Here is a 15539-nt window from a genome sequence, read left to right on the forward strand (position 1 = left end):
ATAAAGTTTTAGGCAGGAAACATTTCTGGAACTGTTTGAGAGTCAATAAAAAGCACCAAATTGGCCTGAAATAAGGAGCTTGGTAGGGCATAAACTTAATTAATGACTTTTAAAAGTAACTAATGGAATTATTATTTCAGATATTCAGTTTAACAAATCCTCATATGTATAATTGCCAATAATCGAGTAACGCGCGTGTTTCAACTATGAAACTCGCGCAACGGCATGATACTTTGATAGTATGTTTTGGTAATGTTTAACATGCAGGGAAAGGCTTTGTCGTGACAAGGCTGAACTCGATCCGGTAACTTAACTGTTTTACTGGTAAAACTGTCATTTCGGAAAAATGAAGAAACGAAAAGTGATCAACAATGAATGCTATCAACTGGAGTTTAGGGTAAGTCCAATGGAGTTAGGGTTAAAATTTCAACTGTCAAAATATCACCAAACAGGCAATTGCTTCGTTAAAATGTAGAAGAAGAGAAGCAATTTTTACCCGTCATACCTTGAAGGGCGACTTTCTAGTAATTTAATAAATTAAAGAGATACGGCAAGCACTTACATTTTATTCAAAAAGTGTGTAAAGAGAACACAGTGTGTCATAACACATTTACATGACATTCTGCATCCATCCACCTTGTATGCAATTATTAAATTATAATCACATTCAATAGTGATGAACATATAATGTTATCGACGGTTTAGGGGAGGGGGTCATGACCCCCATGATTCCCCCCCCCCTTCTGTCCGCACTTGCATGCCCTAGAAAATGCGCAAATCCGACATTAGTTGAGGACTAATTTATCAAAAAAAAATTTGTAAAAAAATAGAACCGGCTTCAAAATTGCTCTAAAAAGGGAAAAATAATTTTATTCTTTAAACACCATCGATAATACTTTTAAACATAATTTTTGAAGTTGGCGCAAAAACAAAAAGTAAAATCCAGTGTAACCATGCTTTGTTCATATTTTTTTCAGAAAATCATCCAAAGTAAGAAACGAAACATTTATATCGTTACTCAAAGATGCTGTTATCAATGCATAATGTATGTGGTAGTAAAGGAACTAGGCCTGGTAAAATTTGTAGTTGTAGTTGAATTATGGCGGTGAATGATCTGTTCTATCGTTTTTGCGCCAACTTCAAAAATTATGTTTAAAAGTATTATCGATGGTGTTTAAAGAATAAAATTATTTTTCCCTTTTTAGAGCAATTTTGAAGCCGGTTCTATTTTTTTCCAAAAATTTTTTTTTTTCATCCTTTTTAGTGTAAATGTATATATTTCTGTAAAAGTAAGAAGTTACCACCATGAAACTTTACCCTTTTTTTTCCTAAAAATGCTACATACTAAAAAAAAAAAAAAAACTATAAGCACATCTTAAACTTTAAGCGATTGACACTAAAAATGTATCTTTACCACTTGAGAAAATGCCGGAATTTTCCAGAATCGGAAAGATACAGAAATCAATAGAACATTCGAGAAAATACGAGAAACAGTAGAAACGAAATCTTAGTAAAATTCATTTTGTCTTAGTCGGGATTTGAACCCGGGTTGCTCGCGTGGAAAGCGAGAATTCTACTACTGAGCCACCGTTATCCACGGAAGGTAAGCGCGAACTTCGTTAGAATATTTAATCATTTAATAGGGAAATTGCATGAAATTTATGGTTTTTTGCCCATAACTTTTTTTCTAAGGAACAAATATGGTCAAACAAAGTAATGGGACCTAAGTTGAGCCATCCCCTATCCATTAAAGAAAGAATCATCAAAATCGGTTCACTAGGTGAGACGCTGTGAGTGGACAAACAAAAAAAAAAAAAAACATACATACGGTATGAACTGATAACCGCCTCCTTTTTGAAGTCGGTTAAAAAGGGAACATATCCATTTTCCAAAAATGTTCAGAAGGTGAGAAAAACGAATAGGGTAAGTGCAAAATAGTTTTATCAACTTCTGTGGGTACAGAATTGAGCACAAAAGCACAGCAAATCATGGGCCAGAGTAAGAAATATTTGTGTAAAAAAAAAAAAACAAGGAGATATGGCCATCTTAATTTTGGATATGTGCCCTTTCGAACGAAGACCTGATTGTTGAGAATTCCAATTTCACCAAAACCCTAATATTTCACCTTCTCATATTTTCTTACCGGAGTACATGAACCTAAAAGTAGTGGATTAAAATTTGAGGATTTTGGACATGTGTTCCTTTGGATCTAAAAGTCTTCGTAGTAGAGATTCTTTCAGGATGTGTCCCCTTTTCGTCAAAATATAACGTGCAGAGGACGGATTTGTTACCTATTGATCAAAAAGTCATACTTTACCCTTAAATAAAATAGGATTTTCCACGTTTGAACTTCTTGAGAGTAAGTGATTTGATAAAGGTCATCTAAAAGATTTAAAAAATGTCATAAAATGATTTTTTCTAAAAAATGGATATGTTCCCTTTTAATAAATTTCTCCTCGGTTGCGTTTTCAAAGCAAACGTAGGTTTACTTCTTTAAATTGAAGGCGAGGTGGCAGACTTCAAGTCACCAATGAGAGCATGAACCTCAATTCGACCCTCACGAATGCACATAATTAATTTAAAATTATATAGCTGAATGGCACACTCCCCCAAGTCAACAACTTCTTTTTGCTCTGGCGGGAAAAATTAGTTAAAATATAGGAAAAAACCAATTGTTTGTTTTTATGAGAGACATTTAAATGGATTTTACATTCAGGCGAAATTAGCTGCAAAAGAGGAGGCGCGGTACAACGTTTTTTTTTTCTTTCAGAATTTGAATTTCGGACTTTTATGGATTCAAAGAAAAGTTTGCAAGAAATGACTCCCAAAAAAGAAGTAACGTTGATTAGCTTTCAGTTCCAGCCGCTCAAAGGGTGTGGCACCTTTTGCCTAAAAAAAATTACAAAAAGGAAAAAAAAAAAAACACACACACACACACACACACACACACAGAGCATTTATGTGGAAAATAGGCAGAAGCAAAGCTACAGATTTTGTGGTAATGGCGATTTTTCCAAAATCTTGCCAATTTTTAAAGTTTAAAAGTTGTATTAAAATATAAAAATTCTTCCAAACTGATCAATGGAACCATCTGGAGCTGATGGTTCAGAACCATCAGGAGCTAATGGAACAGAAGTTCCATTGGAAAGTAAAATAATCCACCAACTAAATTAAACTGTGATAAAAGCCTCATTATCTATTATAAATATCAGCAACTGACCACGTTGCCTTAACCCAGCCGAAAAATGGAGAAGAAAGTCTCGTAATGGCCGCAGCATGCTAGTATTTTATCTGGTTTGCAAAGTTTAGTGCAGGGACACAGTGAGGAGGGTTGTCATCCCTCTAAGAAACCTTGATCTTATCCCAAATTGCCAATCTTAATATGGACAGGGGCATGCATAGGGGTGGAGAAGGGACACCTGCTGGCACAAGCCAACAAAACCAGATTATAAACAAGTTTGCTGAACCAAACAAGTGTTCTCTGAAATGTTTCGAAAACTGTTCAAAAAAGTCCACATCAAGGTATTCTCAAAAAGAAAACAAATGTCCGTCAGGGACATTACACACGCCCGAACTTAAAATTGTGGGAGGGTGGAAATTCTCAATTTGCCGAATGAATTCCAAATTTTGCCGAATGATGATATGTAGTTTTTGCGAATGGAACTCCAAATTTCGCCGAACGATTAAAATGTTGAGGAATAGAACTCCCAATTTCGGCGTTGCCAATTCGTCAGACAAAGTTTGCAGAAAAAAAGGAAAATTTTTGGAAGGTCACAATGACCTCCTGTGACCTCCTATCGACGCGTCGATAGGGCGCGTCGAGGGCGCGTCACGCGCCCCTGATGTCCATGTTCAAAAAGAGTTCAAAACGTTTTCAAAAAGCAACGAGCAAATATGCATATTCACACACACACACAAACCTGGTATAGATTACATATTCAGAGTAGATTAACCAAACTTCATTTCCCACGCAAAAGCACGAGAAAGAATAAGAACAAAATCAGTTCGAGTAAATTTTCGTAGGAGATGAGGCGCATTGAGACACCAGAAAACTGCGCCTACGCTCTTTGCGAAGGACAGCATCAGTGAAAAAAGAAACAATTAAATGAATTATCGAAGTGGGACCTCCAGCGTCTGCTACAATCAACATTATCCTCATTAATTCCTTTTATTAATGCCTTTGGTTTTGATTAATTTTTGCCGCTGAATGATTACAAGCCATCTTGCTTTTCATACGTCCAGTTAATGAAGAGGAATGTAGTGTCCCAGGAAATTCGCACTTTATCTTAACGAATCGGGGTCCTTTAGATGTTACATAAGTGATTGAAATAACGATGCAGATGTTTTGATTAGGCTAGTGGCAAGCTTTTACAATTCCAGAAATGAATAAATGTTTTTTTTTTTTTCCTCTCTGTTCTTCGATTGAGTTGTTTTAGTATGTGTTGACATCATGTGTGGTCTGTATTTAAACTAAAATATGAATCTTTTTTTTTCTTTAAATCCTTTTGCTGTACTTGCTTTGTCGTTGGTTGGTCCGTTGGACAAGTTTTTAATCGTTGCCGAAAACAAAAATTGAATAATTTTCTTTACTATTAAAATCTGTGCGCGTCTGTATGTGTGCAGATCTGTAACACTACACATACCACCGTACTTACAATGCCGACCAATTCAATACTTATATCATTGGGTACAGGATATCCAGGGGAAGCCATTCCGCCCTATCTCACCTTCCTAAACCTTACCGAGCCGAAGATATGAAGTGGTAAAAGAACAATAAAAATTCTCAATTGACACTCGCCGCAAGCGACGAACGTGGGTTGAAGGCGCAGACTGCGCCATTGAAGTTTTTAGGGGGGGGGGGAGGGGGCTGACCGGTATTTTTCTCATTTTTGGGAGGAGGGCTCCGGCTTTGGGGGGGGGGGGGAGGGTCTTTGTGATAGTTAGGGTACGTGCCCTTGCTTTTAAGGATGCACACACCTGGTCCCGGCTAAGACATTTGAGGCATAATCACAACAAAATTGTACATTTTAATGAAGAACACTAAACAATACTCGAAATGCGTTGGTTATACACGCGTGTTTCAACGGATGCTCTGTTAAAAACCAACAGCTGTTCTCAACGCAGTACACGGTACCACAGACAAGGAGAAAGAAAGAAAGCGAAAAGAGCGAGTGTGCGACTTTTCGTCACAAAAAACAATTACGCTACTTCATTTCTGTCACGCAAAAGTTTTCCGATCAGAATTTCAAAGTAATCAGGTAAAAAGTTTTTCTTCAAAAGAAGACCAGGAGCTGGCGTCCTTCAGAATTTATATTCACACCCAAATATCGCTAGCAATCATCCCGATTTCTGTCTGATACATGCAATTTCATAAAAGAGGGGGGGGGGAGGGCAGTATAAGACAAAAGCTGAGCTCCCATACGAACTAATCATTTGCAGTGAGGGATGTCACACGATCTATTTTCTATTTCAATCAGATAAGCAGCGAATCCTGAGTTTTTAAAGTGCCAATTTACCGGCGGGATTTCACCAAAATAATTTTATTAAGAAAGAAACCGGCAGTCATTTCTAATTACTAGTCGAAGAACATGTTGACCGTTTTGAGGCAGAAAAAAATCTCTTTGCATTCTGAAAAGTACATTATAAAATAAAATAAAGAAGGAAAAAGAACACACAAGAGAACGGGATTTCATGTAAAAATAATTGCGGATATAAAAAAAACAATAAAGCAAAACAAAAACTAAGCTATAACTTTGAAAATCCATTGTCGTTTGCGTTGTGTTAAAGAAGTAGTGGGGGGAAAACCTTTCTCTGCAGAATCAGGAAGAAAAAAAAAATGTTTTGCACGAAAGAAAGAAAAAAAAACAAGGATGAATGGAGGGGGTTTCAGGGGCAGCGCTTATTTTCTACACAACATTATTGGTCATCTATTGTCCTTTCATTAGACCGCGGTCCCGTTTTTGCTTTGGCGAAACGGGGCAAAGAGCAGGGGAAAGCGGGCCACATACCGATACCAGGTAAGTTCACTTTTGGAACAAAGACCATCAAGGGATGGAGATGAAAATCATGAATCTTCGCAGTCAAACCATTCGGAAGGTTACCATGCTGGCATGATTATCATGCAATTTGGCATCATCAGTATTTGAGTTGGAACACTATGGACAAGTTTCAAATCTGTTTTTTTTTAAATTTCAGATAGATAAAATACTTTCAGAAAGCGAAATATGTGATTTGAAGTTGAGAGAAAATTGAAACTAGAGTGGTATTTAATTTTCTGACGAAGGTACGTTGAATAATGTTCCCCAGAGAGCAAGCAAGTTGAGAAAAATATGATTTCAAATCATGCAAATCGCTAAATATGTCCTTATGCTATCTCTGAAAAAAAAATGAAAAAAAAAAAAAGAATAAACCCAGTATTTATTCTAAATGTAAACTTGATGGTTAAACAATCGTATTTTGCAAGTACTCTTGAAGATTTAAAAAAAAAAAAAAAAAAAAAGTTTTTTTTTTCAAAGGATGCTTGGAAAAAAAAAAAGATTATTCTGAAGTTCCGTTTAAAATATAAAAATACAGTATTCGAAAAGTATATTTGGAAAATAAACGACCCATACTCTAAAATCTTGTTTGGTTAAAAAAAAAAAGTAGTTGGGCTGTATCAGAGTTTCATGATGACAAACGGACAAGACATCGCGTCAAGAGGTGCAGCAAGATGGTTAAAAGTTTGCCTGAAGCTAAAACGATGGAACAGTATTTTACAAGCATGTTGAAAAAAAAAAACAGAACTATATTCTGATAGTATTTTTGAAGATAAAAGTATCTTGTTTTAATTGAATGGTTAAAAAATGAAAGAGCGGTATTCTAAAAGTAAAGCTGAAGATAAAATCGTATTCTAAAAAAATCAAGACCGCTTATCTAAAAGCGCATTTGAAAAATATAAGAACAGTATGCTAAAAGTACATTAAGAAAACAAGGTGCATTTAAACGAAAAAAGCTCCACTTGTCTGCCTTTTTAAAAAATGGATTCAATGCACATTATTATGATTATGGAAAAAACTAATTCTCCTTTCCAGAACTAAAACAATGTAAAAAAATGAGCTATTTCATTCACAAAAATAATCTAAAGAAAAGACCGCTGAAGAATGTGTGAGACCTGAAGTAGATTTCGTGTAATTCGTTAAGCTCAGCAAAAAAAGTCATTTGAAAACCAATCAAAATAACATTTATCTAAATTATTCTTACTCGAGGTGTAATACTCTCCTTCATCACATTTCCCTTAAAGCTTCACGCCGAAATAAATCCTCGGGGCTTTTCGTGAATCTGCTACAAATCCCATCACGAAAACTCATTGGATCTTCAAGAGTAAGTTCGACAAGATCGTTGTCTTCCTTAGTCTCCATGCTCAGTAATTGTTACTTTAGTTGATTAAAATAAGCACAAAATGATATCATTCCGTTGATTACGTTATAGAATAGTGGTTTTCTTTGCCGATTTCGTTTAATTTAGATGAAGAACACGACGTGGTTCTCGCGTGTATTATATCTTGTCTCCTGATGATGTGTTCAACACGAGTTCTCTACAGATTCATAAAGGAAAATGGATCGCTCTTTTTATATTTCAATACATTGGAGTCTATGCAGCTGAACTAATTTCTTCATTTGCTTGAGGCATTCTGGAAAAAAAAACAAAAAACACAGGTCCTAAGATTTTAGGGCCCGTGACCAAGGCTACTATTCTTGAATCATACCTTGATTTTCCTTGGCGTATATAGCACCCTCGCAACCCCCATGGTGTGGAAAGGGGGGGAGGGCAAGGCCGAATCCAGAAAATGTTCAAGGAGGGGCGATTGTTTTTTGCTCTAAACTCTTTGGAACTTTAATTTCTAAAAACTTTCGCTGGTGTGTACTAAACCCCACCGTTTTACCCTTATGTAATCAAAGGTGTCCTACAACAGTTGTGTGTCTCTCGAAAAATATCCAGTGTGAGCCTTTGAACCTATCCCTAACATCATCTAAGATTGTCTAAAATTGAGATTTTTTAACTTTAATTTCGGAAAAAATCCTTTAGAAAGTCCGATCTCTATCTCCAGAGTAATAAGAGATGGGTTACGATTGCGTTTTCACAACTTCAGCTCCGGAATAATTAAGGGGAAGAGCTCTCTTTCTTCTAACACCATCGAATATTATGCAGAATTGCCTGTCTGAAACATTAATATCGAAAATCTACAGTGGCTCCCAAAAGTGTTCGTATACTTTGAAATTTTTTAATAAAACCAAAATAACTCAAAACTGAATTCGAATATAAAGTCCAATATTTTTTCGCATCATTCCTATGCCATTCTAAATATAACCCATTGGTTTTTTTCAAAATATTGACGGATCTTCTTTTTGTAATAGGTCAGAAAACGAAGAGACAGAGAAATAACACGCCACAAAAGTCATCGTACACTTAAACATTTTCGAATAAATTCATGATTAAAATTTTATATGCCATTTTATTAATATTTTTGCATTGTGTTGACCCTTATAAGTCATTTGGTTTTAATATTTGGTTTATTTATTCTATAATATATTGCTTATTACTGTAAAATGGCTGGTATTCGTAAAAAACAGCAAACGCCATTCAAAATTTGAATTTTTTTCCCACAGCAGTGGTAAATTGGTTTGAAATATCTCTAAATTAGTTAATTTATTTGTTTGTATAGTAAAGTGCTTGATAAAATGCTTTAAAGAAAGGAATCGGACCGAAAACAAGGTAAGAAAAGGTCAACCGCCAAAGTTGACAAAACGTGATCGTAGATTTAATTAATAGTAAATTAGTTAATTTAGTAGTAATTTAGTTAAAATATTTATGAAAAATACACATTTCAGTACTGTAAAAGTTTCTGTAGAGTTAAATGAAACATTTTACATTTAATTTTCACCTAAAGTTGTTCGCCAAGTTCTTTGATTAGCTGGATTAAATGGGACCTCTTCCCGCAGAAATTTTCTTGGTAGTGCGAAAAACAGAAAGCTTACGCTTTTCGTCCCAAAATCAATGATAAATAAGCTAAAAACAGTTTAGAATCATGTCTTACTTACAGATAAAAATTAATTTAACATTTTTGGTTAAATTGTTGTATAACTGTAAGTAGAAGAAAAAATTAGGAACTTAATCTTAAGAACTTAGTTGCATCAGTTAATCAGGACGGTGAAAGTGTTTTAGTGTGAGGGTGCATATCAGCATCAGGACTTGGTAGTTTGTAATTTTTTGATGAAATAATGAATAATGCTGTTCCTTTAAATATTTTAAAAACCAACTTCGAACTCTTAGCCAAAAATTTGGTTATTGGAAACAACTTTGTTTTTTTATCAAGATAACGATAAGAAACACACGGTTTTCAACGTTTGCGTCTAGTGCCTCGAAAATTGACCTAAAATTTAGAAAATACCCCCTCAATCTCCAGATTGTAACTTAATGTAACGTATTTAGAGATATCTGGAGGCTAGATTACGAAAATAGGGCTTTAAAACGAAAATAGAGCTAGAAATAGTAATACTTGAAGTGTGGTAGAACACTTACTCAGAAATTACGCTGAAAAAAGAAAGAAAAAGAATGAAATCTATTCCCAGATGTTTAAAAGGTGTTATGAATACTGTATGATACTCTACTAAATAATAACTTAATCAAAAGTTAGATAAGTCAATAATATATAGACATTTTATGAAGTGTACGAAGACTTTTGTGAGATAAAATTTCCGGCACTTTTCGGTTTTTTGCTTTTTAAAAAAATTAAGTTTTAATAATTTTTGAAAACTTTTCATGCAGTTTTGTTAAAAATTGATTTGATCGTAGATCTCATAATTAAATACCTATTTCGAAATATTAATTCTAACCAATGATTTGGGGCCTATTTCGTTGAAAGTCGTAGGTGTACGAAGACTTTTGGGAGCCACTGTATATATATAAAAATGAATGTTTGTCTGTATGTCATCCTCCATGAACTCAAAACCTACCCGGCAGATTTGGCTGAAACTTTCACCGTTTGTTATTTTTGGTACTGGGAATGTTTATAGACCAGTTCGAAAAAAATCCGATCGATAGTTCCTTTTTTATTCCAATTTAAGTCACAATCCTTTGGATAAATACGAATAAAATTATCGGCTGCAGAAATTAATTCGCGTGAAAGATCTCATTGATAAGAAGTTAGCTGTTGCCATTTTTCTTGAGTTTGAACAAATAAATTCTTTCTTTATTGTTTTATGGCTTTTCATGCAACGGGGGGATTTAAAACTTTTTCTATTTGATATTTTTAGCGATTGATTGATCTTGCAAACTGCGTGAGTACAAAATTTGAGTATAGTCACGGCTTCACTTAATACCTGGACCGATTATCATGAAAATTGCTATATATATGTATTTTTCCACGGAGAAGGTGCATAATATGCTCATTGAAGCAGTTCGCCACCAGGTGGCACTGCAGAGTAGCAACTTCTGCCCCGTTCAACCGATTGTCATGAAAATCAGTATAATGAAGTATTTTTTTGTTGGCGTAGCAACGCGCGTCGAGTACAGCTAGTAATACATAAAAAAAAGTTTCGAGGGGGCGATCGCCCCTCCCTTGTATCCGTCCTTGGGGGGGGGGGGAGGTACAAGAGGTATGAGGGTGCACGCTCTGAAAAAATAACACTGGTAAGATTGCAAAATGAAAAATCTTATGGAAGGGGGGGGGCGCACTTTTAAATCTTGCAGGAGACGCACCGAAGTCTATATACGCTACACTACACTGATACAGAACTACTGACTACGTTAGAGGTTTGTCGTCTTTCTATGAACAAAAAAATGTAATTTTTAAATGTATTTTGGGGGGGGGGGAGCGCTCTCCCCCCCCCCCCCAAAAGTGATAACAGCAAATATTTTTATTGCTAGTTATTCACATTTCGTTTCATAAGCGTTGCAAAACGGTTATTAAGGTTTAGATAACCATTTTAAAGAATTTAAGAAACGTTTAATCATTCTGTGCTACCTGGGTAGGGGATAATTTGCTTGAAATCACTTGGAAGTTTTCATATACTTCTTTTCTTTTTTCGATGAAAATTTACAAATTGAACGAAACGGACTATGAGCAGCTTTATAACAGATTTTTCTGGCGGCGGGATCATGGCATAGATTTATTGAAATTTTAAAATGCGATTGCCTTGTTTTTAGGGGTATTTTTACAATAGAGGTGGCCACTAAGGGAGGGGTCCATGGCGCAGACTGTGACACTGAAATTTTAAGGGGGGAGGGGAGCAATTTGAGTTTGAGAGGGGTTTTGATCTCATTTGGGGGGTTGTTTCTCTGTAACGTTTAAAAGAGGTGCCTTGAGAGGTGGGTCTCCTGTAAAATGTGCTGTATTTTGTGTTGTTTACTTATTTCGTAAAATAAAAGGCGGAAAACTGAAATTATAACCGGACCAGTAAGGTACACGAATGGAACTTCAACTTTTTCTTTCTTTCTTTCTTTTTTTCCCCTTAAGTTTTTAATTTGTTTTATTTTTAATGAAATTTTAGGTTAAACTATTATATGAAATTAACCAGCAGGTGACACTTATAAGGAAAAAATAAACACAGGTGCCAAAAGATCAGCTAAAAAAAAATAAGAGCAACCTGAAGATAAGCATTGCAAATTTAAACAACATTTTATAATTTTGCACCTTTTAAAATCTCTTGTTAATTTACTTTTTCTTTGTAAGCGTTAACTGCTAGTGGTTTTATTCAGGGCTTAATTTGCATGGGAGCTGACGGAAACTGGGCTCCAGCACTTTTCAATTTCATGAAAATTTTAACATTTTGGACGAAATTCAGGCTAAGTTTTGGGGACTATATAGGCTATAGTGCTCCCACAATTCTTTCATTAGAAATTAAATCCTGGCTTTACCTTTAAACATCCGACGATGAAAAAACATTGAACGCAAAGGGTGCGAGAAAAAATAGACTCAAATTCATCGATGTCAAAAACATCGATGTTTTAACTTTTTCCAAAAACATAGATACTTTCAGGCCCGTCATTTGGGCAATCAGGGGGTGAGGGGAAGAGGGGAGCGTCAATTGACTCCCCCCTTGGTTTTTAGAAACATATTGAAATTTGACATTTTTGTGCGTATTTTACTGTTTTTTACACAAAAGCCTTTTTACCACCCCCCCCCCCCGGAAAATTTTGAAATGACTGGCCTGGATAATTCAAGAATATCGACATTCGACATTGATGTAATAAAAAAGCACGATATTTTTGATTCCTTATTTGGCGACAAAATGGCTTTTACGGCAACCCTACTTCTTCGAACCGGCCGGTGAATTGCGCGCGGAACAGTAAATAAAAAACAAAAGTTTTTTAGTTGAAAAGATAGTGTATGCTGTGCTCGCTTTCAGGCAATGATAGTCATCAAGGCTTCTAACTACCCTTATAAACCACCTGGGCATCACATTTATTTAGGACGAAATTGGATTCTTTCTGTACTTGAGAAGTTGATTTATGAGCGCGTAGCAATTTAACTTTTGCACTAAAAAGTGATGAGAGGCTGATTGCTGACATTTGTCCAGCCAGAAAGATTCGTTTTGCAAGTAAACAAGAAGACACACTTTTCTGTCAATTTTCAGTCTACTTGATGAAATGTTCTGTCAATTTTAAGCTTTTTTTTTACAATAATTTTATTTCAATGTAAAATTAATCACACATCTGTAAGCTTGTAAAAAAGAAGATGCAACTGCACATGGGCGGGTTTTTTTAGGAGGGGAGCAATGCCCCCGCCACACACATAGTTTTGGGAGGAAAATCCTTAAACAAAAACTTTTTTTTTTTTTTTTTGAGTATTTTAGAATTGGAAATGAGGAGAATAACGAATGTCCTTTTCTGATGGAGAAAAGAAAGTAAAAACACCCTACAAATACAGAAAAACATTAGGGTAAGTATATAAATGAAAATACAGGCTAAACGAGCTATGTATTCAGCTGTAATACTTAAAATAATCGATTTTTTCCCCTCAAATTAGAGGCAAAAACAAAGGACCTCCCCCCCCCCCCCCTCTCCTTGCGCTAACAGAACGATATTTTTGCTGTGATTTGTATCTGTTCTTTTTAGAATGTTTATTTCCAATTTGCGTGGACGAAAGACTTTGAAGATTTTTCTGGTGTCATATGCTCAAATGAAATTGGCTAATTTGAAGTCAATGCTATACTAAAGTATTGTTAAATGTAATAGCTTACACCATACTCAACGAATTTATGAAATAATGAAACAAAAAACCGGAAAAATTGTCCAACCATCGCACAATCAGAATGTTAAAGATCTATTAACGATGCGTTAATTTTCTAGGGGAAAAAAAATAGGAATATCAATCCCTAGCAGTTCAAAACTAAATTTCAGATTTCTAAAGTCATATATTATACAGAAAACGTCTGTGTTAAAAAAAGTGAGACAAAAGTGTTTTGCACATTTGTTGGAAGATCGCTTTACTACATGATGAAATGTTTTCATACTACATGTTGCGGCCTGGGCAGCATGTTGCGACGGTAACGGTTGGAGGCGTGATCAAAAACCAACTACCGAGAGTCGATGTAAGCAAGTAACAATCATTGAGAAGAGATAAAATGGAGGGAGTGAAGACTTTCATTCGTAAAGCAAATATCCCAAGTCATGTGATAGAGATTTTAAAGCAAAGCATTAGATAAAGTCATGTTTCTTTCTCTAGTTTCACGCTAAACGCGTCAATCATTCGTCGTTTTTAAGTCACGTGACTTAGGGTCTTTGCTTCAGCTTTTGCTAAGCCAATGATTGGACCTGCACCCTTTATTTACTTTTTCTTGCTCTAAGGTAAAATTGCAATATCTTTTCTTCTCCCTCTTTCTCTCTGAGGACTGCTGCCATTGATTTGTCGACCCAAAAACAATTGTTACTGTGTATTATCTTAATTTGCAAAAGAGCGTATGATTTAAAAAACAAAACAAAATCTTCCTATTTTTCCCGAGAGTTTACAGCAATCCAATTACTCCTTATAAAACTTCAAAATGCAGAATTTTGTATCTATTTTTGAAATTTCCCTCGGGGAAGAAATCCCCGGACCCCCTAGAGTCACTCTCTTGATACCATTCTCCCTTTGAAACTCAAAAAAAGAAAAAAAAAGGAAAAAAAAAGAGAACAGTATGCACATACATAAACGACACGCAAAAAAGTAAAGCTTAGCCTAAATGTATTACAGGAAGACAAAAACATGGGTTGAGGGGGGAGTTACAAAAATGTCGTTTTTGCCGTGAACAGAAAAGTTGTCAGGACTACAAAAGAAAAATACCTGAAATAGCTTGGGTCCCCGTTAAGTACCTGATTACAACTTATGTCTCTCTGTCAGACCCCATTGTTGTTGCGTTCATTTGCCTCTCCCATCTTTCCAAGTCAAAGACACACTCAAAGTATTTTTGACAATCTTCATTGACGTAGAAGATTTTCCGTATCTTGAAAATCTAACGACTGAAGACGGGTTTGAACCCGCGACTTCGGGCGTAAGAGGCCATCTGCCAGTTGAGTTATCTATCTTGTTTCTGGAAGAAGAAACAAAATACTTAACCAACTGAAACTGCCTCACAAAAATCAAACGCTTTCAATGGTTTTTACGTAGAACTCTTTTCGAAGGGAGAACAAAGGTATAAGTATGTCAGGGGAGTTAGGACATTTATAGATCTATTTCTCCTCCCCCCCCCCTCTTCCACGAAACAAAAAAACTTCCTTTTTGAACCATAGAAGAGAATTAAAACTAACCCTCTCCAAAATTTCTTTTTCGCATTGTCTTTGTGTTAGCAGAAAAGATAGTAACTGAAAATCTGTTTTATCAGTAACAATGTGGACATATTCTTTCCATAACTCCTAATTCATAAAAAAAATTACCTATTTTCTATAGCAAAAATCTCGTGTGTGTGTGTCCCCCTCAAAAACACACAGCTTTATTTATTTATTTATTTTCATTTCGCTTCATTGTATCGAAAAATGTTGAAATTATTAAAACTAAAACTATTTAAACTTATGCAAAGTAAAAAATAATAATAATAAAAAATTACTTGCAAATCTGCATAATCTGACCTGCAGTAATGACGTACTAATTGCCAAACAAAGCAAAAATCAAGTAGAAGTAACAAATATTTCTAAACAATTTGGTAACTTACCTTGAGCAGACGATAACGTAATCCATCCGAAACAAAATAAAAAGAGTTTAATTAACACACCCATTTTCATTTTAATCAAGTCGTGGAGAAACTGACACCATAAAGCATCTGTCAGAATATCCTATGAAACAGGATTTACAATAGGATATTTTTTTTTTTTTTTCAAATGACGTATCCAATGCGCAGGGAAGTTCTAAACGTATCCGTAGACAAGCATATCGTTGTGCACTGATAGCTCGCTAGATCCCCCGGACTTCAACGAAGACCCCCACGAATGTTCCGTCGACGCAGAGCGAGCCGCGCACTGGGTGGTTGTGGGAATTAAGGGGCGGGTTGTGCCTATTTGTCGGGGGGGGGGGGGTAGAATTGAAA

General features: G+C 35.5%; 1 protein-coding gene across 1 annotated transcript in view; it reads right to left on the reverse strand.

The window, feature by feature from the left end:
* Nucleotides 1-15321, reverse strand: part of LOC129228428 (laminin subunit alpha-1-like) — a 240754-nt gene extending 225433 nt beyond the window's left edge. The window contains exon 1 of the mRNA XM_054863107.1: nucleotides 15168-15321. Within this exon, the coding sequence (XP_054719082.1) occupies nucleotides 15168-15237 (70 nt within the window). The 5' untranslated portion in view covers nucleotides 15238-15321. The remainder of the gene's footprint in view (nucleotides 1-15167) is intronic.
* Between the last annotated feature and the right edge of the window lie 218 nt (nucleotides 15322-15539).

Source organism: Uloborus diversus, chromosome 8 (genome assembly GCF_026930045.1).
Source record: "Uloborus diversus isolate 005 chromosome 8, Udiv.v.3.1, whole genome shotgun sequence".
NCBI lineage: Eukaryota > Metazoa > Arthropoda > Arachnida > Araneae > Uloboridae > Uloborus > Uloborus diversus.